Here is a 22796-nt window from a genome sequence, read left to right as displayed (position 1 = left end):
AAGTACCAAAGCTCCTTTTGAGAGTGTTGAATGTATCTAGTAATGGGGCCTCATCACATTCCCTAGGTCAGGGGTCGGCACCTTTCAGAAGTGCTGTGCCAAGTCTTCATTTAGTCACTCGAATTTAAGGTTTCATGTGCCAGTAATACATTTTAACGTTTTTAGAAGGTCTCTTTCTATAAGTCTATAATATATAACTAAAATATTGTTGTATGTACAGTAAATAAGGTTTTTAAAATGTTTAAGAAGCTTCATTGAAAATTAAATTAAAATGCAGAGCCCCCCAGACCAGTGGCCAGGACCTGGGCAATGTGCATGCCACTGAAAATCAGCTCGCGTGCTGCCTTCGGTATACGTGCCATAGGTTGCCTACCCCTGCCCCAGGTGTTGCATTTCATTGCCCAGTAAACCTCTCTGTGCTTCCCTTGCTCTGATCCCAGAGCGTTTGATCTGGATTCTTCTGCCTATTTCTTCAAGTTTTATAAGCAACTCTGGTGTCTGAATATGTGGAACCACACAGTCCTTGATAGACTACATCCATGACAGCCACCAACTCCTCACCTCTTGGGGTTCAGCTTGCTGTGAGGGGATCCAAATGCTGAATCTCATGTGCTTTAAGCCTGCGGAGTCTGAACTGAGTTCACAGCTGCCTGGAAGCAGTGCAGCTCTTTCCAGCTAGCTCCTAGTCATCTGGCTGTGGTGAGAAGTCTGATGCCATATCAAGCCAACAGCTCATCAGTGCTGCAGGCTCTCTGGGTCCACAGTGGTAGTCTCTGGGCATTGGTGCCAGCTGCCATACTCTGCTCAGGCCCTGCACTGCCCCATGACTTCATGGGAGGAGGAGTCAGGAGGGATTTTGCTGTGGGATTTGTTTTGGCCTGTTACAGGGACAGGAGACAGTGACAGAGTTTGGACCTGAGCTGTCCTGCAACTTGGGGTGCTGGGATCAGGGCTTTGATTCAGGCCCATCTCATTACAAGCAACAGAAAAACGTGTGGTCCTTGTGCCTCTTTTGTGTAGCTTTTCAGGCACCACTGATACTGGTGTTGGCCTAACTTCAATAAGCTTCTCTGAGAGCAGGGATGGGGGAGGGCCCTGCCCTCACATCTCATGGAGCTCTAAACACTGGCAGTGCCCAGCACGCACCTGTCAATACCCTCATGCTGCCCCTGCTGTGTCTGCCAGGGAGGAGGGTAAGTTGCCTTCACTCACTGTGAACAACGGCTGAGCTCACTTCCCAAGTTCACGGCACTGACTGGCAGGGCATGGCCCAGCAGGCAGCTCCCCTGCTGCTAACACTGTCGCTTCACATGGGAATTTTATTTTTAAATTGCCCAGTTGCCTGTGAGATTCCGTTTGCATTGAAATCCAGTGCTTGTGGAGCCACCCACTGGGGCTGCTCTGATGCCCCGCAGGGTGAGCACCCTGACAGGAAAATGGGTGGGAACGCCCCCGCTGCCCTCTGGAGCGTAAGTGCTGGCTGGGGAGGAGAAAGGAGCACAGCCTGGCAAAGCCTTGTGCGTAAGGGGAAGAGGGGCTGAGCACCACCCTCTGGAAGGGTTCCAGACACTGCTGGGAACAGCTGCCAGGCCTAGCCAGGGTCCATGTGAAAGCAGTCAGTTCCCACGGCCCCCGGCGTGGTGGGCTCAGGTCAAGGCCCAAACCTCCAGGTCCCGAATAAAGAATTGCTCCTGGGGCGACAGGATTTCGTTGTCAAATGTCTCGCAGCGGTGGCTTCCCCCATGGTACAGGTCCCCATCCAGCCACAGGCCGAACTTGCCACTAAAAATAAAGGGAAGACCAAGCTGAGTATCAGACGGGCTCCAGTCCAGGGCCAAGACAGGCAGGGCAGGGGCCTCTCTGACCGTCAGCTAACGAAGGTTCCCTGCATCTGTCTCCATGGGGAAGGTCAGCTAGTGGGCCTGATCCTGCCAAGCACAAGGCACCCCTGCTCTCAGTGACTTCAGGGTGCTCAGCACTCCCAGGATTGGACTCCCTTCTATCATGCTTTGCACTAGGCTCTTGATGAGCATTAGAGATGCCTTTCTGAGCACCCAGCTGCTCCTGATTGTGCAGCCTCCTGCAGGGTAAGGAGATGCACTGAGGGAGCTGCAGGAGGCTAGTGGGCTGCACAGGGACCCTGCGCTCCTCACTCATGAGGCTGCAAAGAGCCCTGCCTGGCTCTCAGACCCTGGGGCAGGATGCAGGGCTGGTGGAAGAAACAACTTCTTCCTTCACATGCAGAATCATTCAGAGCCTCACAACACCCCTTGTTACAGCCACTTCTCAGGACAGAGTGGCATTTTAATGGGCTTGTTTCAAAGCTGGGTGAATAGCACAGCGAGGCTGCGTAACCCGCAGGGAGCTGGAGCCAGAGCCACGCTCTAGCCAAGACTTCGTGCAGCCATCGCTATGCTCCTTGGGCATGACCAGGAAAGATGAACACCAGGGCTAAGGCCACAGGGAACACTGGAGTCAGAAGGGCATGGGGCTGCTGAGCAGTTTTGCTTTGAGTTCACTTCTGTGGGTTTTTCTAGGCTAGGGAAGGTGGGTGGGGTGGGGTGTCAGCATGAGCTAACATATGCTGGCTACCCCCCAGTCCTCTTCCTGGTGCACATGCAGGTTTTGCCTTGATTTAGCTGGTCAAGGTCAATTCCAGGGAGCCCTGGTGCAAACTGGTTCTGTCAGGTACATCGCTGTGTTGTTACTGGCTGGATAACAGTGGCAGGTAGGGGACGTGTCACTCACAACATGCTGGGTTGTGGCAGAAGGGAAGGGCCCAGCGCTTCCCAAAGTGCTATAGCCATGACCAGGCTGGGCATGTGTGCCCCACCCAGGGGTTCAGTGCTGGTAGAGGGGTTTTCAGTCAGTCTGTCAGAGGATGCACAGCTTCATGGTCTGTGCTAACTGTCTCCTCATCTTGGACTGGGTGTAGGGTGACCAGACAGCAAATGTGAAAAATCGGGATGGGGGTGGAGGGTAATAGGAGCTTAATTAAGAAAAAGACCCGAAAATCAGGACTGTCCCTATAAAATCTGGACATCTGGTCACCCTAACTGGGGAGGGGCTGTCCAGAATCCTCAAGACCCTCTTCCTGTTAGTACTGAGTGTCTCCGTTCCTGCTGGAATGGCCTTGTCTCCCCTACACTTCTAGTGTTAGTGCATCAGCTCCATCACAGCTAGCCCAGGGATGTCTCCTCAAGCTGGAAATTACACCTTCTGCTCCAAGCGTAGACGTACCCTGAGAACAGAACAACCAGTGCAAACACTTCTGCAACCCTTCACTCACATCTGAGCACGGACATTGCAGAAGGGAAATCAGCCAGATCCATTCATTGGTAGGAATCATGCACTCGACTCCCCTGGAGTCTCCTTCCTTATACTGGGCTGGGCTAAAGGAGCGCTAGATGAGCAAAGTCTTTTACACTTCTCAAGATCTCAGCAGATCTCAGAACAGCAGCCAGGTCTGGCTCCAGCCTCCAGGAAGGCAGTGTGTGTGAGCAGAGATATCCACATAGACCCCTGTGATTGGATGCAGGACTCCGCTCACCTGTTCTGGCTGCTGCCTCAGGCTGGGCTGTGCTGGTGCCTGGCTTGAAGTACTGCAGCCCTTGCCTTCCCCGACGCTGTGAGGGCAGAAGGGGTTCTAGGAGCAGCGAGGCAGAACAGGCCCCAGAACTCTAGCCAGCGAAAGGCAGCTCCACCCAGTCAGCTACGTACCTGCCTCCGCCAATCACTAGCAAATCTACATCTCCTTTCATGAAGAAAGTGTTGGTGCCTGTCCACTTAAACACCTGCAAGGAGAAGCAGCCATTAGCAATCAGAGCAGGGGTGCAGGGACAGCTAATTCCACCCCTTGGGCTGTACCTAGCACAGGAACAGGGAGCCCTGTTGCAGTGTGGAGGGAGCTGGTCAGTGGTGACTTGCCATGACTGCTAGGGTCACTGGTGCAACCCTGCTCACCAGGAGCTACTTGGTGCAAAGTACTGACCCAGCCCAGCCTAGCTCGTCACTGACTCTGACCAGCTCACTGTAAAACCTGGTGTGATGCTCTGTACCACAAAGCAACATCCGGGCACGCCCATTTACCATGGTGAGTTAATTATGATGTGTCTTGTACAAAATATAGTATGTGCGGGGTCTATGGAAAAATTATGGTTTGCTGAGTATAATTATCTCATTTGCATGCATTTCATTTTTGTATCTGAAATTATGAATATTGACCATGTATCTGTATTTCAAATGTGTTTGCTCCTGGGTAACTCCCACAAGGTAGTTTAGAGCCAGTCTAGCCAGCAGATTGTGACTGAACTATTCAAGTTGATGGCTCATCAGTGAACACAATGGGCCATGGAAGAAGCTTGTCCCTACCTAATGGCCTGTCCTGTGAACGTTCTAGCCAGAATAAGGGTAATGGCTGCTGCTGACTATCAAAGCATGCAAGGACATGTGCCACTGAACTCCATCTTGAGCCTGTACTTTTCCACTAACGGCTGGGGGCTTTGTTTGGGAAAATGAAGGTCCCTCCACATGGGAGAAGCTATAAAATGGGGAAGTGGCATCATCACTTAGCCTCCCTCCCTCCCCACCCCCCCCCAACAGCAGGAAACACCTCAGGGACAGAGTCTGGACTGGGGCGATGGTCCAAGGTGGGAAGGGAGGAATCCCAGCCTGTGTATGGAAGATTGGTGACCTGTATGTACCATCAGGGTGAACCACTGCTTGATTCAAATCCCATCTAGTTTATAGAACTTAGAGTGCAATTTTGTTTTATTTCTTAGCTAATCTACATTGATCTGTAGACTTATTACTTATAATCACTTAAAATCTATCTTTCTGTAGTTATATCTTTTTTTATATTTCAACCTAAAAACGGTGTGCTGTTTGAAGTGCAAAGGGAAATCTGCTCAGGAACAGAGGCTGGTGCATTGTCCTCTCCGCATTGAGTGAGGGGCGGACTGCCTAATAACATAAACTGGTCAGGCTTCTGACTAGGGCAAGATGGTACAGCTCTGGGGTCCTTGGCTAGGGAGCTGGGAAGAACTGGCTGAAGCCTCTCTATTGTTGGTTCATGGGTGGTTGGTGGTAACTCAGCTGGGTGTGTCTCTGATTGTGAATGTTTGTGTAAGGGCAGGCCCGGGATGGGTCTGCAGCTTCTCACAGCATCACAGTGAGAGAGGGTGCCCAGGCTGGTGAGACAGAAGGCTCAGGGGTACCCCAGTTCCAGGTTGCACCCCGGGACAGTACGTCACACTTGGGGCGGAATCTTTTCTAGCTAGCTCTTCCAGCGTCCTGGTTAGCAAAATGTAGGCATGGGTTATAGTAAGTGGAGCGTGGCTCCCCCTCTACTCTGTGTGGCTGGGCAAGCAGCACCCCACAGCGCCCCTCCTCCCTGGCTGGAGTGGTGAGAGTTCCTCCCCATTGTTCAAGCTACTTTATTCTGCCTGCAGGGGTGCTCTCTGGGGCATTGCAGTCACCACTGGGGCTGTGCAAAGCCACTACCCACAGCAGCAAATACAGGCAGCGCTTTGGGGGAGCTGTGCCAGCTGATATCCTTGTTCCCTATGAGTCCCACTGCCCGTGAGTCAGCATTAGCCGTGCTGCCAGTGCGCACAATTTTATAGTGACTCTTGTGATGTTTGATTTCTTCACACCCCAGCTCCTGGAGTCACTTCAGCAGCATATCAGCCTCTCGACTCTCCTTAAAAATATGTCAGCTTATGGCCCTTGTGGTAGCAGAGGAAAGCTGGTGACTGTGATCCGAATGCACCTCCAGGCTCAGAAACCAGGGGGAAAAGAATAAGAACTGACATTTGTTATTTTTCAGCCTCTCATGATTCCTGGGGGTCTGACTCATGCCTTTGGGTCCCTAGGGCTGGCGATGTGTCAGGATGATGAATGCTACTGCTGGTGAGGAAGGGGGCGAGCCCCATTGGACTGTGCCTTTGGCCAGTCACAGGTGTCAGCAGTGCTAGCCAGATAGCAGGTTCTCACACAACCACCTCGTGTTCCAGTCCTGGTGGCACTTCGTGCCAGAAGCCAGCATTTCCTGTGCCTTGCTTAGCAGAGGGTGTGCCAGGCCTATAAGGGGTTAAATGAGTAACTAACTGCCCAGGGCTCTTCCTAGTGTGGACAATTCCCCTAAATGTTGGGGTGGATCTGAACTCCATAGGGAGGGAATGGCGGCAGGACATGAGGCTGATAAGGTGCAGGGTTTGAATTAGCTGTGTTGGGGGCTGATAATATCAGTTCAGTGCTGCTGGTCAAACTGGCTTCTGGGAGGTGATGTGCATGGAGTTCCCCAGCCCCAGAAAAGGAGAAAGCCAGAGCGAACTGGGAGGAGGAAGAGGCCCTAGTGCAAGGAGAGTCTTCTCCTGAAACTTGGCCTGCATTGGCCATACCACTCAGCACTCATCCCACAATACAGCAGCCCCACCCCTGACCCAACACAGCGGTAGCTGCCGTACAGGATCACAAATGAAAACTGTCTTTGCTTCTGTGTTTGGGTTTCCCAGTGTGTGGCCTTAGCAAAAGGAACTGATTTTGAAGTCAGAGGAAGATCCTGTCCTCACATGCAGGCAAGACTGGACTCCAAGGGGAATTCACCCCTGTGCCAAAGTTGCATGCTGGAGTGTTCCCCACAGGGGCCCTGCTGTGGCTTATGGCACCTTCACACTGGCTCTGCTGGCACAATGCTGGCTTAACGCAATGGGAAGCTCACCAACAGAACAGTATGTGCCACAGTTGAGACGAGACTCGATTTGACCTGTTCCCAGCTGCTTCTGGGTGAGGCAGCAACTGGGCTTGGTTGTTCCCATGTGGTATTACCCCCACGAACCCAGCAAGTTTCCGAGTGAAACAGGCTGAGGGCCAAGGGCCTGAACAGGTTGGGGAGCAGGAAATACCTGAATTCTGGACCAACCCCCCACCCTCCTAATGCGTTTTGCCTACGCTGCCTTGTTAGGTCATTATGAAAACAAAGAACTTCCCAGTTGCTGTTTCCCCCTGTCCCAGCAACATCTGACTTAGCCAGGTATTTGGGCACATTCCCCCAAACAAAACACTTGGTTTGCTGAGAATGAGGGTTGCTCTAGTACAGATCCCTGCAACACACTCACTAAAACACTAGGAAATACCCAGGTACGTTCTTTCTGCTCCTGCCTGGGACGCACTGCTCCTCCTTCACCCATTTCTCCTGCCCCAGTAGCATACAGCACCCATGCCCCACACTAACAAATATGCAGCCTGGAGGCCAAACCCAGCAATCCAACATGGCAGCCCCCAGGAACGTGATTGCCTAACACAACACAAAACCTGTGTCACATATTTTTACTAGGGCTGCTCAAAAGTGTCCCATCAAAACTGTTTTTGATAGACAATTGAATTTTCAAGCAAATGAAGTGCCTGCCTCTGGAAAATCTCTATATTTTGTTAGCAAAAAGAGGCAAAAATCCAAAATATTCTGGTTCAAAATACCACCACTGTGTCTCATGGGAGTAATAGTTTGGGTGCCTTATGCTCCCACCCTCTTCCATGGATAGCACTCTCTGGCTAGACTACATCACCCATGATGCATCACTGCCAGGGACTTCTATGCACCTCAGGCGGGGAGAAAGTAGTGCCTCATGGGAGATGTAGGCCAGCCAGAAAACCCTGCCCAAAGACTAAAATGGGAGTATTAGGCAACTGAACAGCAACACCCATAAGGCACTGCAGCTCCAGACAGAGTAGAAATTTTCAGTTTTCAGCCAACATTTTTCACCAGAAAGTTGAAATTTTCAGTGGGGGAAAAAAGGCTATTTTCTAAGCAGCTCTAACTATCACCTTCATGCACCAAACAGTTCCTAAAATCTTTCTAGTGGTTTCACAGGTACTTAACCTGCTCCTAATCTTCTGCACAAAGCCAGGGTCCAACAAAGTATGACAACAACAATCCAGCCCAAACTACTGTCTGCCTGCCCCACAGCTACCACCCATGCCAGGCAATGCCAGCAGCATGCTCAGCATGGTGCAGGCTAAGTGTGTGTATGCTGGATGGTGAGGTGCTAGGGACAGGGAAGGGCGCATGTACAGTGGGAAAGGGTGAGGAGGAACGTACTTGAGGGGTTCCTAGTATTTTAGCTGGTAATGCAGTAGGATATGCACCTGCACAACCTTCGCTCTAAAGCACCAAAGGTGTTTTATTTGTGGGAGTGACTTTCCCAGTTCTTAGTATGTACATAACAACAAGTATTCTTATCGCCTCTGCCCCTCAGCACGTGTTGGCTATTGCTGCGTCCAGCCATCCCATGACTGGAAAGGTAAAATATTCACCAAACCCCAGGTTACGGGCAAGCAAGGAGCAAACCTCAGCTCTGATGTTGGTGGGTGCAGCTTACACCAGGGCTGGAGCTGGCTGCACAGAGGGGTTTTAATGCTTCTGATCTGATCAGTCACCAAACTGGCATCCCAGGCTGGGGCTCTGCTGCAGTATCTCCCAGGGCCCAGGCAGTCAGTGTTGTGGGGGGAGCGACGCATGCCTGTCTGGGTGACAGCTACCCGGGTGGATTTGTCAGGTCCCGAGAAAAGCATTATGGACTATTGGGATTTCCTAGGTCCTGGCCCTGCCCTCCGAGAAGTCAGGCAGAAACACCTCTGAAGCCAGCCAGGCCACAAGCCCTAGGGCTTTGTAGGGGCCCAAGGAGGAGGTTTCCGCCCAGTTCTTCGGAGACTCAGCTTCCAGAGGAGTTGTGCCTCACAAGCAACACCCTCAGGAGCGTGGGTTAGTCACTGGCAGGAAAGTCAAGTGATTTTCCATAATCAGACGCTGAATTATTCAGTTACTTAATTCTGTCGTTAGAATTAATTCACTATTTAATGACTAAGGAGAGCAATTACTTCCTGGTAATTATTCCTACTAATTACATCCTCCTACTAGGTGAAGGAGCCCTGAGGCTGGGACTGGCTTGGGAACGGGGTTACTCAGCTGTGTCTACAGGCAGTGAAGAAGGAATGGCTGTGCCCTGCTGAGTTCAGGTGGTGCCTGCAGGCTGGGAAGTAAGCTGCCTCCGAGATGCTGTGCAAGGGGTGACTCATGCTGCTTCTATCAGCCATATGCCATAGACTTTGGGCCTGCCAGGCCTCCTCTCACCTAGGCTCCCAGGAGCACCCTGGTTGAGCAGCCTCTTGGTTGCAGCGGGGGGCACTGACGGGCATAGCAGGCCAGTCTAGGGCCTGCAGGTTTGTGTGGTGTGCAGCAGGTTGCACAAAGCAGCTGTGTGCCTTGCAGGGGGCTCGGCCAAAGCCCTTGCATGAGGCAAAAGTGCAGGGTGTGAAGGGGGTGGGTGGAGCATGGATGTCAGAGGAGACATGCAGCTAACGATGGGCAATGCCCATCATGCTGTAGGGGGGCTTAGTGATGTGCTCCCTTCCTCACAGCAGCAGCCTCTCGATGCTCCCGTCCTGCTCAGCACTGAGCAAGAGACGTATTAAGGACTCATTTGGATGCCAAGCAGGCGCTCCAGGAGGCATGGGACCCAGCACAGGCCCAGAGCTCCCAGGAATGCAGAATGCTCTCCCCAGCACTGGCGCAGCTCCCAGCATGGCTGACCAGCACTATGGGGCCTTTAGGGTGGAAGTGGAGGGGAAGTCCAAATCCCTCCCCGCCCATGCACACAGAGCGGCTGAGTGACCCAGAGCGCCTGCTTGGGGGTGGTGGGGCAGAGCCACAAGGATACTGCTGGCAGGGAAGGAGAAGCAGAAATGCTGTGGACTTGTCCTCCCCTACTGCCCCCAAATGATTGCACCCCCACATGTCCCTGGGCCTGTGCTGCATTTGGGCCTTGGCCAGCAGAAGCCCCTGTCTCCGCTCCTGGGAGAGAGAGTCACAGGCTGATTCCAAAGCCCCTGCACCAAGAATGTGAGTGTTACTGTTACCTTTAGCTCTGGGGAGAAGGAGAAGAGAAAAGTCTCCCCTGTGCCATAAAAGCAGCTGCTGAGTCGGATGGCAGTGGAGGAGAAGGCCCCAAACGTCTGGAATGGAAGCAGAGGAGAGAAGGTCACAGCACTGCCAGATCTTGTGGTTTTAGCACAAGTTTTGCTGTAATTGGGGTTTCCTCAAAGTCCCAGCTCCTGGAGTCCTGGGATTCCAGGAGACTCTCAGCTTGCATTAGATACAAAACAAAGCTGGAAGGCAAAGAACCCAAAATTTATTATTTCAAAAAAATCTCCTGATTTGTAAACCAATCGCATGAGTGATTTCTGGAGGCCTCACTCATGATCTGTGACTGCTGGGGCTGTCAATTCTGCAGCTACCACCAGCAGCAAGTGACCGGGGCAGGCCTGTTCACTGTCTTTACCTCTCCCAGCCACTGAAGCTCTCAGGGCAGGCTGTGTGCCCCCGGCTCCCCTCCCAAATCCAGGGTATCTAGGACTCTGAGGCTGCTGGAATCTGCACCCAGACTTTTAGGCACCATTATGAACAGTTACCCCACAGCCACTACCCAGGCCAATCCATGGCGCCGCTGCCCCCTCCACAGGCGCCACATCCCGTGCTGGAGGCCCTATGGGGCAAACCAGTGGCTCCAGGTTGTATCACTCAATGAGGAGGTTCTGCGGCCTGTAACCGGGACTCCAGCCAAGCTTGAAAGCGGCTGATGAGACAGGACAAAGCCATCACTATCAAGTCTGAAAGGTGCCTCACCCCTTGGATTCTCCTTCCAGCCAGTGCTGGGCTAATCCCTGACACTGGCAGGTGCTCCCTGAGGACAGGTGTCTGTGTGCTACTCAGCTAGGGTCAGGTGGGGCTGTGGCTACATGTACATGCATGCTCCACCCACAGACCATTGCGGCTGGCAGGGCTGACACGTGGGACCTTGATCACCAACAGCACAGGCCCTGACTGTGTGCGATGGAGTCACTCCATTGGCTGTGCGCAGCAGGTATAGGATTATCAGAGACAGCACTGCAGGGAGACACAATCACACCCCAACGCCCGGCGTGGGCAGGTGACCTGGGGATGGGTCCAGAACAGACCCAGCCCCTTCCAAGGAGCGTTTTGGGGGCCAGACACAGGATGCAAAATCTGCAGGAATTGTGAGTGGATTATCTGATCCCTTCCAACAGCGCAGCCTGGCCCAGTTGCACTGCAGGAGTTACTAGCTGTAGGCGAACTACTGAGAGCAGACATTACCTTAGCACTTCGCCACTCCTGTACCCCACAGGCCTGCAGCCTCAGCACTGCCCTGAGGCCTGCTGGCCTCCTACCCCCCATACCTCCAGCACAGCGGTGTGCTACCCCACCACTACCGGCATGGGGGGAAGTCTGGAGAAGGGGTATGCTGCGGAGGGAGGGGGGGACAGCTGCAGGTGCGTGTGTGCTGTAGCTGTGGGTGCGATACGGTGAGTGGGGGCGTACAGGGGATGAGCTCTTGGGGGTTAACTCTGTTTTCTTGCTGGGTTGGCGCTGAGCCAGGTGTTCAGAGTACAGAGCTGCCCATGGCACGGTACAGTGAAGGGCTGGTATGTTAACCAGCATGTGCTCCAGCTCTGCATGGCCAGACTGCATGGCCCCCTCACTCCCTGCTTGCAGGTGCTGAAGCGTAGGGAAGATTTCTGCCAGGTTTGGCTATCCAGGGCTAGATGAGTGCCGGGTGTGGTCACCCCAGAACTTCCACCTGTGTGTGCCGGAGATGCTGGGTTAATTCCTCCTCTTGTTTAACTCTTCGGTCACCTCTGCCCTCCCTGGTTCAGCTGGGACAGGAAGTGGAAGTGCGGAAAAGGCTGACATCTGGGGGTTCTCTTTAGTCTGGCCCAGTCAAGGAGGTGCTGGAAGGCCTGGCTGAGCCCTGAGCCAGCCTGGGGCATGTTTCCCCTTCACTGATTGGCTAAGTTCACTGTGCACTGGGCAGACCGGGGGAAATGAGCATCCTGGGGGCGGGGCAGGGGAGGGCAGGGCTCCTGCAGCAAGGTGTGGGACTAGCCTAGGAGAAGACCAGAAGGACAGGTGGGCCTCTTAGCTACCAGCGATAGCATCCTGGTGCCTAGGAGGAGCGTAGGAGGGGGCAAGTGGTGAGGGGAGACCAAGGAGGGTGGAGCTGGGCCAAACCAGCAGGGAAGCACTCTAAGGTCACAGTGGATGTGGGAAAGGATGCTGGGGGAACTAGCAGGTGGAACATGGGGTGCTGGATGGCTCTGGGGATGGGGCGGGGGGGCGGCAGGAGGTGCACAGGCACCAGGATGCTATCATTGATAGCTAAGAGGCCCACTCTGCGATCCCTGTGACTATGAGAACTGTTTGCCTCCTGCCTCTTCCCGGTCTGGCACTAGCTCCCCGGTGCCCGGAGCTGGCTGCAGGATCCTGCTGCAGCATCTCTCCGAGTGGGACTGGTGCCCATTGCTGTGCAGCCTGGCAGCTAGCCTAGGCCTGGAGCAAGACATTGCTGCTCATTCGCTGGTCGGCTTGTTTGTCCTTTTTCTTCTAATAAAAATCCAGATGAGGTGATGCCGTCCGAGATGGACCAGAGGACGGGGGCTGCTGGGTGCTCACTGGTGCCTGGCAGGAGAGCCCTGCTGGGAATGCCCGATTGCAAACAGCCCATGTGCTCCCCACAGCCGGCCAGCACTCCCCAGGACTCGGAATGCATCCCACAAGCCCCTCAGTCTGGCAGGCTGGAGCCCTGGGGCTGCCACGAACCATACAGAGTGGGGAAAGCCTGGGGCTTGAGCATGAAGTTAGTGGCCCAGAAGTTCAGGAGGTTTCACTTGCACCCCGGGCCAAGGCCGGAGCTTACAGAGAGCAAAGGCCACAACAAACCCTGGCAGAGCTCAGCTACACCACCCCTCTCCTCAGCAGCGTCCTGCCTGCCCCTGGCCTGCTTCCAGCATCCCAGCCCCCTGCTCTGCAGGCCCTAGCCCAGCACCCCCCACCCCACTACTGAAAGGCCCCTCTGTTCCTACCAATGTATTGGCGTGGCTGGGTTTCTCCTCCCAGACCAAGGAGAGTGCCACCCAGGGTGCCCTGCCAACCAGCCCCTCCTGCTTGCATCTCTGCTCCTCAGGGAGTGCTCTCAGCTTTTACCTGTTTATGGAGAGTTTCGTAACAACTCTCTCCCTCACTGACTCAGCACCATGCCTTTCACTGCAGCCTTTGCCATGGCCCATGGATCCTTCCTGTCCAGTACTGGGTTGTACAGATGGGTTGCCAGTGCTTCATTGTGGCAGACACATCAAAAAGCTCTCCAGATGCCCCAGTGTGTTTGAACAGGACAGTTCTACCTGCCACAATCAGCAGCATCTGTACTCCCGCTGGTCTTTACTCAGCAGCAGGCTGACATATTCAAATCCCATGTGATTCTGCAGATGCCGGGTTACTCTTCAAGGCCAGCGCAGAGCACACAGCCAGTTCAAAACAATGACAAGCGCCACTGTAAGGTTGGGGGTTGTGTGCCAGGCTGCACTGAGCACATTCTGCATTTCGGATGTCCAGTCTGGGTACTGGAATTCCTTAACAAATCCTTCTCTTTCCAGACCTGCCGCTGCTCTGCTTAGAAGGGTCAGCCTGGAATTGTAACTAACGGTCGTTCCTTTCCATTTCAGATCCAGAGGGGCTCCGTGGGCTACAGCAGCGTCTCTCAGGCTTTTCAGATTGGCGACACCTTATTCAGTCAAAAATCTTCACAACGCACTGTCACAGAGTCCCCTGGGTGATGCTTTGGAACTGCTCCCCACAAAGCCAGTCAGGACTTTGGGGAGCCTCCTCTCCCTTGGAGCAAACTGTCTTCAGGGCAAGAAGCTCACACAGCTTCACCTTCCTGGGTCTGACCTTGGAGCATTCAACATATGCCCCTCCGTGTGCTTCCCACAGCGAATCTGCCCAGGCAGGGTCCTGGGGAAGCCAGAGGGTCCTGCATGCACCCCCCACTTCGCAGTCAGCCAATAAAACGAGGTTTATTAGACGACAGGAACAAGGTCTAAAACAGAGCTTGTAGGTACAGCGAACCAGACCCCTCAGCCAGGTCCATTCTGGGGCCTAGCGAGCCAGACAACCCCGTCTGCCCTCACCTCCTGTCCCCAGCCAGCTCCAAACTGAAACCCCCTCCAGCCCCTCCTTTCTGGCCTTTGTCTCTTTCCCGGGCCAGGAGGTCATCTGATCTCTTTGTTCGCCTTTAGCCATCCCCTTGCAAGGGAGGAAAGGCCCTCACATGTAATGACATTTTCTTTTCAGAATTTCTCATGGAAAGTAATTTCCTCAGTCTGCACCCCCGCTGCCCCTCCCCGGAACCAGGACCACCAGAGGGGTATGCAGACAGGGGTAAGGGGGCTGAGGCAGGGCTGCAGCTGAGGATGGGTCTGGGGCCAGGGGCTGAGGCTGGAGGCAGAGGCAGGAGCAGAGCCACAGTTGGGCCGTGGTGGGGACTGGCAGCCATGCCTGTTGCTGGGTGCAGCTCCTCCCTCACCACCAGCCTTCACCCCGGGCTGAGGGCTGGCAGATGGGCCCCAAGCTGACTGGGGATGGGGTCAGGCACAGGGCCGGGAGCTGGGGACAAAGCTGGGGGCAGGGCCAGAGCAGACATGGAGTCAGGCCTGGGTAGCACTCCCTCCCCACCCCACTGGGGCCCACACCCCACAGTTTGGAGACCTCTGCTATAGGGGTTTCTTTAACTCTCTACTCCTGGGGGAGTCTTTTTTGTTGTCTGTATTGCTGACAGGTATTTTTAAATAAATTACCAAATTAATTGAAACTGCCATGATTCTATTGTGTTATTTTGACAAATAAAATATGCAGAATTTTAAAATAGTGTGTGCAGAATTTTTAATGTTTTTGTGCAGAATCTCCCAGGAGTCCGCCTCCCTGGCTTTCTTCTCCTCAGCCTCCAGCTCACTCACTGAGGCCAGGTAAACATATCGAAGCAGTGTCTCTGCCTGCTTCCTCTGGGAGTCCCAGGGCAAATGCACTGAGAGCTCAGCACCATCCCCTTTGGTGCAGCTTGTTCAGGATAAACCACACAGACCCCAACTCCAGGTCACAAACCCACTACCCAGCCAACTTGTCAGGTCACAGAGCAGAACCAGGCTGCAGGTTTTCCACCCAACCTAGGGAGCAGGCTGTAGCTTCCCTGCCTTGTGTTTCTGACATGCCCTGGATGGAATGGGAGCCAGCACAGAGTGTGTGGGGCCAGGGGGTGTACCTGGGCCCAGAAGGGGCGTTAGAGCCAGGAAGGGGAGCCAGGCTCCTGGACCACACCCTGTGGGATGGCCCTAGTGTGCAGGGTCCAGATTTGTGCTGGCCTTTAGCAGCTGCATGTTTCTCTTGCAGGGGAACCCCAGCCAAGCGCAACATACGATTCCATTTCCCTGGCCTCACCTGCCCATCGGTATCTCGGATGACCAGCAGCACAGGAGAGCTCAGCTTGTTCATACTCCTGTACATGCTCCTCAGGCTAAACCCATCCCTGGCGGTGCAGTACAGCAGGTTCCAAGGGTACCCGGTCACTCTTGGCGGGAGGTGGGGCACCAGCTGGGAACAGAGCCACAGGAGTCAGTTCCCACCAGGGTCCCTCTCTGCTCCCTGACCTCTGGCAGCATTTCCCATCGGTTACTTCCACACCCTCCCTCACCCAACCGCTCCCCGCTGTCCTCTCCTGGGTGTCTGGCTTTGGGCTGGATGGCTGCAGGCACAGAGCCCTCCCCACAGACCTCACCATGCCCATGTGTCAGCTCCAGGGCTATGTCTCCCCCGCTTGTGTTCCCTGGGGGCTCTGCATGGAAGGGCCTCTGCTAGGGCTGGAGGGGTAGGAGGAGAGAAGCAGGGCACAGGCTGGCTCACGGCATCATCTCCTACAGACCACCTCCACCCTCCCATCCCAGGACTTGTTAGTATCCCTGAGAGCTTTCCAGCCCAGCTGTGTCCCCTCCTAGCCTGGAGGGCCTCACCAGTGGTAGCACGGCCCTACAGGCAGAGCAGCACGGGGGCAAAGGAGCAGGTTCCCCTCGTTGTGGGTCATTAGGGGCAGGGCTGGCTTTAGGAAGTGCGGGGCCCAATTCGAACAGTTTCGACAGGGCCCCAGCAGGAATGACTTAAAAAACAAAACAAACAAAAAAACCCCACACACGTAAAAAAACTCGTGGGGCTTGTACTCACCGGGCGGTGCTCCGAGTCTTCAGTGGCACTTTGGTGGCAGGTCCTTCACTCACTCCAGGTCTTCGGCAGCACTGAAGGACCCGCTGCTGAAGTGCCGCCTAAGACCCAGAGCAAGCGAAGGAACCGCCACCGAAGTGCCACCGAAGACTCGAAGTGCCGCCAAGTGAGTAAAAGTTAAAAAGGCGCCTCTAGGCAGGGACGGGATTCTCACTGGGCATGGGGCCCTCTTAGGCACGGGGCCCAATTCGGGGGAATTGGTGGAATAGGCCTGAAGCCGGCCCTGATTAGGGGTGGCCCAGCCAGGCCTTTCCCACACACACGCTCCAGGAAGACCAGACCCTCCCCCCAAGGGGACAACTTCCAGAGGCCTCAGTGAAAGGGATCTGCAGGGGTCATCTTCCCCTCACCTGCCCCAGCTGGGGCTTCTCCAGAGGAGGATGACCTGCACAGACAGCCCAGCCCAAAAGGCCCCTGGCCCATTAGCTTCGAAGTGAAGAACTCACGCAGCTCCAGGGCGGCAGAGATGTTTGGAGTAACGTTTACCAGAGCGTTTGCAGTGTATGTGGGTGGAACAATCTCACTGACCCAATCCCAGAAGGGGGAACCCCCAGAACGAGGTTTGCCTGGGACATCACCCCTCTCGGTGAACACGCCCTGTGGTCCAGGCCTGCCCTGGTGGAAGGCTATTCACTGAAGGGAGGAATGAGGGGTAATGGTCAGGTCGAGCAAATGATTTTTTAGATGCATTTATTGCTCATTATTATTATTGTTTGGCAACGAGGCTCAGCTCTGTGGGGTGACTGGATACGTGGCTCTGTGGACTCCACATTTGCTGTCTCTCAGTGCGTCCGTATCAGATCTTTGCCTCCTTTCACAAGTACCAGGATGTTCACTCCAGCTGCCAGGCCAGCAAACCCCTGGGCCCTGAGCCAGGCGGGGCTGGTCCCTGCTCACCCATCCTCACCAGTGACAAACTGTTTCTGGGGCAAATGGTCCCCTGAGTCCCACAGGGCAGAGTTCTGGAGCCAGTGGCGTTAGAAGCATCGCACTGGGATTCCCAAGGTCTGAGCTGGCCCAGTGCTGGTGCACAAAGTGGGAAACGACAGCTGGAGCTCACGGCAGCACTGCCCAACCTGTTTCCAGACCGGGAGGGCCGGGCTGGCCAGGGGAATGAGTTTCATGCCCTCGGGTGCCCACTGGAATGGTTCAGTCCCACTGAGGAGCTGTCCAGAGGACAGGGTGGAGGGGCCAGCTCCAGGCCAGAGGAGGCTCTAGAACTGCCAAGCACCTGGCCACAGCCTGACTCAGTGAGGTTACTTAGCCCTGCAATGGGGTGATCCCGTAGCCTGTGCTGAGCTCACCTGCTGGACCTGCTCTGCATGCATGATGTTGCTCTCTCCATTCAGCACCAGCTGGTAGGGCTCCTCCGGGGGTGATGCTGTCACCCCCATGCCTGCCTGGTCTGAGTCCTCCTGCTCAGCAGTCTCGACACACTGCAGGGGCTGGGCTTCCTCCGGGCAGCCAGTCTGCGGGGAGATGCCCACGCCACGTGGAAAAGAGATAAGGGACCCCAGCACAAAGAGCAGCACTTCCCCCTCGGGCCCAGCCATGGCACTCCTGGCCATCCCATCCAGAGAGCACTGGTGCACAGAGAATGGGCTGGCATGACCCATGCCCTGCCTGGTGAGCCCTTCAGGAGAAGAGGGCATTTTAAGCCCACTTGGCAGTGTCCAGCTTGTGCCTCTCAAGGGTCCAGTGTGTGGGTCAGACCCTAGGCAGGGTGGGGGCAAAGGTGGCTTTTAGCTTCCTCAAGTCTGGGGAGCTCCGGGACATAGCACGGTCTTTGGAGTGATAAAGAGCAACCCCAGGGCTGCTCCACATCCCAGAATAGCTGAAACTCAAGTGCCCACCTCCCAGCCCAGCCTCACCCTCTATCACTGCCCTACACTGGGAGCTGTGGGAGTAAGGGGCATATAGGGCTGTGTGTTGAGCCAGTGCTCCCCCTTTGTATGGTCCCTTTTCCTTCCTGGCACAGAATAAAGAGGCTGCCAGAACTGAACCTCAGTCTGGGCCTGGCTGCCATGTCCCAGCTCCTGGGCTTGCCCCACTAACCATGCTCAGGGTCACTGTGCATAGATTTTGAGGGCTCCACACCAACTCTGTCCAGTGCAACAGCTTCAACAGGAGAGACTGAGGAAGCCCCATATGAGAATATCTCATAGCTCTTCTTGCCCTCAGCCAGGAGTCTCCCACACTCCAGTTGAGTGCCCTAACCACTAGGCTAAAAGATGTGCTGGAAGACTGCACCCTGACTTCTTGCTAACAGCACAGGCACCTACTGCCAAGAGAGGGTTTGCAGCTGAGAATTGCAAGCAGAGAGAGGGGCGGGGTTTAGCACACACCCTTCTCATTGGCCAGGTTAGGTGGCTTCTCACCTCCCCTGCTGGCTTTTGTGAATTGTATTATGAGACACCTTTGTCTCCCCATTCATCACCTAGGAAGCCAGGTGCATAATTCCTGCTCTGGGAATCTCAGCATTGTTCCTGTGATTTTGTTATGCTTGCTGGCACCCTGCACACAATGCCTAGCTGACTGCCACCCTCTGAGAATGTGACACCTGCCCTCACCCTCATGCCCCCAGGCTTTGATAAGGGGCTTGCTGCATTCACCAGGCTTTGTATTGCCACTAGGCAAACTGCCTGCTGCTGCTCAGGTGCTATGGAGTACAACTCAAATGCAGGATGCAGCCATCTGGGGGATCCAGATAAGGGTTGTATAGGCAATCTTGATCCTGGCATTTCCTGGCTTTTGAATGCCTGACTTGGCAACTTTAACAGTCTTTTAACATGGTTTTGGAGGCATAATTTGCTAATTTTTTGAAGAAAAAACTGCCCTGAAAAACAGAAATTCCCTCATATTGACCCCCAGTTTGGGTCAGCCCCAGGGAAAACTGCCCTGAAAAACAGAAATTCCCTCATATTGACCCCCAGTTTGGGTCAGCCCCAGGGCTTAGGTCTTTTGCAGTACAGCACAGACCTCTGCTACTTGAGCTACCAGAGGAACTGGTAGCAGCAGCTGTACGCTGTTAACCTCTGTGTGGACTGGAGGAGGAGAAGTGAGTTTCACAGCTATTTGCTGACAGAAAAGGAAGGCTGAGACTCCTGGGTTCTATTCCAGGATCTGTAGGGGATTGTGATCTAGTGTTTTTAGATCCCTCTACTGCTATTTCCCTAGCTTGTCTCTGCTCCTCCCTCCTCCCCTTGTGCTCCCATACACCACCCCTGGCTCCTGCCCCTCCCATCTCCTATCCACTCCCCCTCTGCTCCTGTCCACCCCACCCTCTCTGACCCCTGTTCCCATCTCCTGGCTTCTGCTCTCTCTGCACCTATAAAGCCCTTAGCCCCATGACTTTTCCCTACACTCTACTCTGCTCCTATCCCACCTGCCCCACCCTCAGCATCTATATACTCCTCTTTTCCCTCCCACTCTGCTCCTCCCACACCCCTGAGTCCTTCTTCTGGCCTCCCCTCACCCCATTCAAATGTGGCTGGTTCCTCCTGCCCACCATGCTGCTTGGGCACTGGCAGAGGGAGCATTGAGAGCACAGGAGACACTGGCTCCCAGCTCTATGTTCCAGCATTCAGCACCATGGTGGCCTTATCAGCTGTAGGGGAATAATTGCAGGGAAAGCCCACCTCAACCTCTGAAGTCCTGGGATGGTGTTTGCTCAGTCATGCTGGGGATGGTGCCTATGAAGTTAGCACTTAGGTACTTTGAGGGAGTGGAACAAGCTCAGTGTAGACAGAATCCTTAGAAAATTTAGCTGCTAAACTCTAACAAGTCCCTACTGAGCATGTGCAAACTGAGACTTTTTTCATAGTTTTATAATTTAACCTAATTTGGGCAAATACTCAGGAGAACAATAAAAGGCACATACCTGTCACCAAGGTAACACCCCCATCAAACACAACCAGATTTCAAGGCCAGGCTCTAACTTATGGAGGCCCTAGAGAGTCTCAGTTAAACAACTGCAAGAATATTTTTAGCATAGAATTTTTTTCCCCCTAATGTCACTCTTGGACATGGCTGAACCATTTTAGCTGAAAGGTTTGTTTTTTTTTTAAATCAGCCTGAAGCAGAGACCTGAGAACAGTGAAAGTGTTGAACAACCTTTACTACAGGTGGCACTAGCAGCTCTGCCTATTAAACAATTATACGATGCTATGTTACCGGCTGTGACAAGTACTAGGACATTGCATAAATGTCGGGCATCTGTGGAGTCTGGGCGGGCCAGTTATAAAGGGAGCATTTCCTCTTTGGTATAGTTTTCCTGCTCAATATTGCACAAGCGATTTCAGCCCTGACAGATCTAAGGCTTCTTCACAGCACTTATGCCACATGAGTCAGGCAGAAATCACTGCCCAGCCCTGCTTTCCCCCACTAGGATAGTTGGTCAGAAACTCACCTTCACTCCCTGACTCAGAGGAGTTCCCATCCCCATAGAAAAGGCAAACAAATAAAAAAGGGAAAAATTGCAGGAAGCATATGTCAGATCTCCTAAAGTCCACTAATATCTGCTCAAGTGAAGACTCAGAGCCCAGCTGGACTATGCTAAAGCCTGAAAGCAGAGTCAGTTGCTTTCCTGATTCATCTTTTTTCCTTGCTGCAGCATTTCATTCTTGGGCTACTTGCAAAGCAACTCTCTTTCTGCACTATATTAATGAGAACCAGCCTCCCCAGGGCACAGCTCTCTCCCCTTTCCTTTGCACGCATGCTAGGAGAAAACACAGTGAAGGATGGACAGAAAATCCCATGGGCAGCAGGAACAGAAAACAATTAGCAAGCAGCAGCATTTGGACCCCGGCTAGGCTGCTGAAATCACATTCCTTTCCAGCAGAGGCCCAAGCCCTGGAGCAGTCAGGCCCTGTGCCTATCACAGAGAGAAGCCAGCACCCCTGGCTCTGGGACCCTGTTGAGTCACTTGCAGGTCAGAACCAGTGCTGATGTTTGGTAAACAGAGCTGGAGCTTGTCAGAGTCACATTGTCCCTGTTTGTTTTGATTGGCTTTGCCTGGCACAAAGAATCACAATTTAAAAAGAAAACTGATCAGATTACACTGGGCAGCTGGCTGTGACTAAAAAAAGCAGGTGGCTGCTGCAGGCTGGACCCATGGCCAGGCGAGCTGGGCCATGTCTGCATTAGAGACACTGCACAGCTGAAGTGATACTGATGGTGCAAACCCCTAATACAGACACATGACATGGATGTGAAGTAGGGTTCAGCCCAGTGCGGATGAATCTGGTAAATTACCAGGGTCTCTCGCACTATCATCCCCCTTTCCACTGAGGCTGCATCTACACAGAGGCTTGCACCAGATGCAGTGAGAGCAGGACAGATCTCTGTAATTAACAAGCACCCTTCACTTTCCATATTAAAGGAGAGGAAGAACAACCCAAACATTTACACTGTGTGTTGGCTGTCAGCCAGGGCACTCTGCCTGTATCTTGTATTGCTTTCTTTCCTTTGTCTGTTCTTTTCCATCTGCACTGTCTGTGAGACAGCGAGAGTGTCTCTCATGTGTTTGTGCAGCACCGAGCCTACTGCCAGTGCTGCTGTCATATCAGCAACGGAGAGTTGCAGGTTTGCAGGTGCACAGTTCAAAGCCAGCACCTGGATTTAGAGATGGGCCCAACCCTCTAATTCAAGCTCTGGATCTCAGCTCCTGTAGCCTAGGGGTGCTTAGAGCTAGATTGAGATGATGGGATCTGGTTCCCCCAAATCTAGGGACACTTGGATCCCAGATTTTGGGTCAGGACTTTCTCCAGTAGGAGTAACACCAGTCTGAAGGGTAACAGTCTATACACACTGGACAAGGTCCCCTTGTTAAAATCAATGTGATCTAGCTGGTAACTGATGCCCCAGGAGCAGTAAATCTGAGCTAGCATCATTGCACCATCTTATAGCTGGACCTGATCAGCCTGTTTCGGAAAGGAAAGAAGCAAGTTACGGAGCACAGCTGCCTACAGTTCGTTCTGAATTTCAGCCCCCATCTGTCTCCCCTGGGCACACGCGGTGCGGTACATACCAGGAGAGTGTAGCGGCCCCGGAGAGCTTTCATGGTGTGTGGGTGAGTCTGGCAGCAGGTGCATGGAGCTGTGCTCACTGCTGAGAGCTGCCCAGGGGAGGGAAAGCAGGTGCCTGCCAATGGCCTGTTGAGAACACTCCCATCTAAACAACACAGATTTTACTGCTTCCCTCTACCTGGGCTCTCCCACCTCTTGGTGCAGCAGTCAGGTCATCAACCATGGACAGCCTCCACTGCTCAGGGCCCCATTGGATAGCATGTGCCTGCGGAGGGTTTACCAGACAGATCAAACCCTTCCTCTCCAATTGGAAAAAGGAGTTTAAAGGACTTTGAACTCTTTGTAACTGTACATGAATGTCTTCCTGTTGCCGGTCTCAACGAGCGCTTCACAAGACTGCAGTGAAATTGAGTTCCTAACCACAATGCTTGTTCCCTCTATTGTATGCAGCTGGCTTTGTTATTGTAGGGTCTCCTGTGGGTACTGAGCTGAGCACTCTGGTTTGATATTGGAGGTCTGGTTACATGTACTTTCTTACTCAGGTTGCTTATGAATGCTGAAGGTGGGTTTATTTTTTTTAAGGAGAAAGAAGT

At 53.6% G+C, this 22796-nt stretch overlaps 2 protein-coding genes across 2 annotated transcripts in view; one reads left to right on the top strand and one right to left on the bottom strand.

Annotated features, from left to right (window-relative positions):
• Nucleotides 1-22796, top strand: part of SAMHD1 (SAM and HD domain containing deoxynucleoside triphosphate triphosphohydrolase 1) — a 268902-nt gene that overhangs the window by 92657 nt on the left and 153449 nt on the right. The gene's annotated exons all lie outside the window — the stretch shown is intronic.
• TLDC2 (TBC/LysM-associated domain containing 2) lies at nucleotides 792-22348 on the bottom strand. Its single transcript, XM_032789246.2, is given in 7 exon segments — nucleotides 792-1782; nucleotides 3721-3794; nucleotides 9916-10011; nucleotides 15344-15496; nucleotides 17482-17646; nucleotides 22206-22312; nucleotides 22315-22348. Coding segments are annotated over 7 exon segments (765 nt in total). The 3' UTR covers nucleotides 792-1646.

The sequence above is a fragment of the Chelonoidis abingdonii genome, chromosome 14, assembly GCF_003597395.2.
Source record: "Chelonoidis abingdonii isolate Lonesome George chromosome 14, CheloAbing_2.0, whole genome shotgun sequence".
Lineage (NCBI taxonomy): Eukaryota > Metazoa > Chordata > Testudines > Testudinidae > Chelonoidis > Chelonoidis abingdonii.
This window is presented reverse-complemented; position numbering and strand designations above follow the sequence as displayed.